This window comes from Teleopsis dalmanni, chromosome 1 (assembly GCF_002237135.1).
Source record: "Teleopsis dalmanni isolate 2A chromosome 1, ASM223713v2, whole genome shotgun sequence".
NCBI lineage: Eukaryota > Metazoa > Arthropoda > Insecta > Diptera > Diopsidae > Teleopsis > Teleopsis dalmanni.
This window is the reverse complement of record NC_051846.1, coordinates 56,997,743-57,001,274: the sequence shown is the minus strand read 5'-3', so window position 1 is coordinate 57,001,274 and position 3,532 is coordinate 56,997,743. Positions and strand designations below refer to the sequence as shown.

Below are 3,532 nucleotides of genomic sequence, written 5' to 3'. Positions count from 1 at the left end.
AATAAACAGCAATGTATTATCTACTCTCATTGAATTGGAATTTTACCATATTGTGTCATTAACATTTAACATCTATATGTAAAAAAAAAATTTACGCACTTTCGAAAAAAAATTTGAAGAATAAGTTTCAATTAATTGAAGGAGAAATAAAAAAAAATGGATATATATAAGTTATTATAAGTAAATCTTAAAATAAAATTAATTAAAAACACTTTTCCATTTTTTATCATTCAATAAAAAAACAAAAAATAAAATATATAGTTAATATTTATTGTATTTGTTAATACCTCGATGATTCTTAGGTAAACTCATTACTTGTAAACTATTATTTATAATTTGGAACTACATGGGTCTATTCCAATTGGTGTTATATTGGATATTTGTGTATTAATAGTCAGGGTCTTTATTTGCTGCTTGGACCATATGGACGACCACCATATGGATTACCACCATGAGGATTATTGTCATATGGACTACCACCATATGGACTACCACCTTGTGGATTGTTGTCATATGGACTACCACCATGTGGATTATTGTCATATGGACTACCACCATGTGGATTATCGTCATATGGACTACCACCGTATGGATTACCACCATGTGGATTATCGTCATATGGACTACCACCATATGGACTACCACCATGTGGATTATTGTCATATGGACTGCCACCATATGGACCACCACCTTGGGGATTATTGTCATATGGACTACCACCATATGGACTGCCAGCATGAGGATTATTGTCATATGGACTACCACCATATGGACTACCAGCATGAGGATTATTGTCATATGGACTACCACCATACGGACTATCTTCATATGGACTACCACCATATTCATCGTTGTCATATTGTTCGTCATACTCCTCATATGGATTACCGCCATATTCAAGATCTTCATACACTTCCCCATACTCATCATATGGACTTTCGTCATATACCATCTCGTACACATATATTACTTCATCATATAGTATATCATCATATTCATGTTCGTCATCATATGATGTTTTTTCATAACTTCCTCCACCATATGGACTATGACCATATGCACTATCATCATATGCTGATCCACCACGTCCTATATTTACGTATCCTGCTCTTCCATGCGGCCCTTCGTTTGAAAATTGTGCAGCTTAAAAAAAAATACGATTTAATTTAAAGTAAATTGTTGAAAATATTTTTTCTCACCCACGCAGGTAACCGCGATTATCAAAACAAATAAACATTGTGTTCCTGCATTCATGTTGGTAACAATATTAAAAATTGAATATTCAATGCTACCTTTTATAGAAACTTGTGAACACAATCAAAGTTTGTCACAACTGTTTTTAAATTTGACAAATTTTTTAATTATTAAGTTATTATCTTTACGATTTTAAATTCGAATTTCATTTTTAAAAACAGAAAATTCAATTCACTTATATAATTATTTTTCTTTCAAACCAATTACAGAATTTAATGAGTTTGAATTGAGTTTTATTTACTGACTCGATAATTAAACTTAAGTCTTTGTTAATCTATTAAGTTATAGATGTAAAGCAATATAAAGTACCATATAATTTTTTATTATATATATATTTATATAATTAGCATATAACACTAACTCAGCATCTAAACTGTAAGTTTAGGATACACTTGTAAACCTTCACAAACACTTGCAAGTTTTCGCTTGCATTTCTAATTCACAAAAAAATACGTATGGGCAATTGAAAAAAAATCATCAAAGTCCAGTCAACGTAAACTCTTATTAATACATACTATAAATAAATTTGTCTTCTCCAGACCATCTACATACTTAGTCCACTATAAGGAAATTATACTTTATTTTTTTGTTTCAAAAATGCAATTCAATTTTAAAAATTTATTTATAAATATAATAAAATTCCCGAAAGATTTTAATATTAATAAATAAATTTTTCTTTATTTTTCATATTCTTTCATATTTTTATATGTCAGGTATTGGAAAGAAGGGTGAACCATTTAATGGAATAACCATTAATAATTTTTCCAAATAAATAAATATTAACAATACTCAATTTCCACATATTTTCTTTTGCGAAATGTTTAATAAGGTTTGTTTATCTAATTCAGTTAGAATTAGATATTTTTATTTAGAATTTATATATTGATATTCAGATGTCTGAGTTGGTGAATCAGCACCTTTACTCTATTTTATCTGTGGACAGTTTTAAGTCACACTAAAAACAGGGCATTACGGGACTTTATAATATGATGGATCTGATGTCTTTGTATCTGCCTCTGTTTATCAAATTTCGCTGTATTTTTAGGATACTGAGTGTTAGATTATTGTGACTGTCAATTGTATTGAACAGTTTCAGAGCACGATCTTTAATGTATTTTTCAACTGAATCCACTCTCAGATCTCTGTGGACATCGGCTTCTCTTACATACCATGGGGCGTTAACCAGTTTTCTTAAGGCAATATTTTGCCCTCTTTGAAGAATTTTTAAAGTTGAGCTTGGCGTTTGGCAAAACGCTATACTGCCATAGAGTAGTCCTGTTTAATAATTTGCTTAAATATGCTAACTCTATTCTTTATGTTGAGCTTTTTGCTGCTGACGAGCGGGTGAAGGGAGTGTAATATTCGGGCAGCTTGAGCTCATTTGGACTTGAAATGTGCTTTCCAGGAGTGCTTGTTATCAAAGGTTATGCCTAGGTCTTTGAGAGTATCGGCCCATTCTATTTCTTGTTCTTCTACCTTTCATTTTCTGGGAGCTTGGCGGCGCTTCCTGGTAATAAAAATTGCCCGAGTCTTTTCTGCGTTCAGTTTTATTTTCCACTTTTTAAAATACTGAACAAGCACGTCAATGTGACCCTGTATGGTATTGGAGACATTGCAGGCTATTTTGTCTGAGTACATAATACAAGTGTCGTCAGCATAGAGCGATAGCATAGAAGGCTTGAGTTTCGGTATGTCTGCAGTGAACAGGCTATAGAGCAGTGGAGATAACGGCGACCCCTGTGGTACTCCAGCCTGTATCGATTTTACTGAAGAGGTTGACTTGGAACGACCTTTCATTTAAGAAACTGCCTATGAGCTTGATGATAGATGGTGGAAAGTTCTGAGCAGCCATTTTCACAATTAGGCCCGAGTGCCAGACTTTGTCAAAGGCTTTAGCGACATCAAAAGAGATAAGTCCAGTCGACATCCTTCTTCTAAGTGCAGATTGTATATGTTGTGCTATTTTGGCCAATTGTAATTCCGTTGAGTGGTTGTCTCTGAAGCCAAATTGCTCATCAGGGATTATATTATTCGAGCTTAGGTGGTCTTTCAATTTTGCCACTTTTGTGATATACATGGGATGTTTATAAATGGTGTTTTAAAATAAATTTATACGAAAATTTCAAATAATCTCTTCAAAACACTTGTTTCTGAAGAATATTTCTTCGATCCCACACCATAATCGGCGTTTAAAACAAATAATTCCTTATTTTCTTAGAAAAAAATTTACAGAATTATTAATCTTGATTCATTTACTTATTTAAACTTTTAGAACTTT

At 32.2% G+C, this 3,532-nt stretch overlaps 1 protein-coding gene across 2 annotated transcripts; it reads right to left on the bottom strand.

The window, feature by feature from the left end:
* Positions 1-249: 249 nt before the first annotated feature.
* On the bottom strand, positions 250-1,293 carry LOC119668957 (paternally-expressed gene 3 protein-like). 2 transcript variants are annotated; one of them, XM_038078654.1, is made up of 3 exons: positions 1,200-1,293; positions 811-1,143; positions 250-765 (listed from the first exon to the last, which is right to left on the bottom strand). In XM_038078654.1, exons 1-3 carry the CDS (start codon positions 1,252-1,254, stop codon positions 404-406), a joined length of 750 nt encoding a protein of 249 aa, XP_037934582.1. In that variant the 5' UTR covers positions 1,255-1,293; the 3' UTR covers positions 250-403. The 2 variants fall into 2 exon arrangements, with proteins under 2 accessions (XP_037934582.1, XP_037934581.1); XM_038078653.1 differs by having other exon boundaries at positions 250-1,143.
* Positions 1,294-3,532: the final 2,239 nt, after the last annotated feature.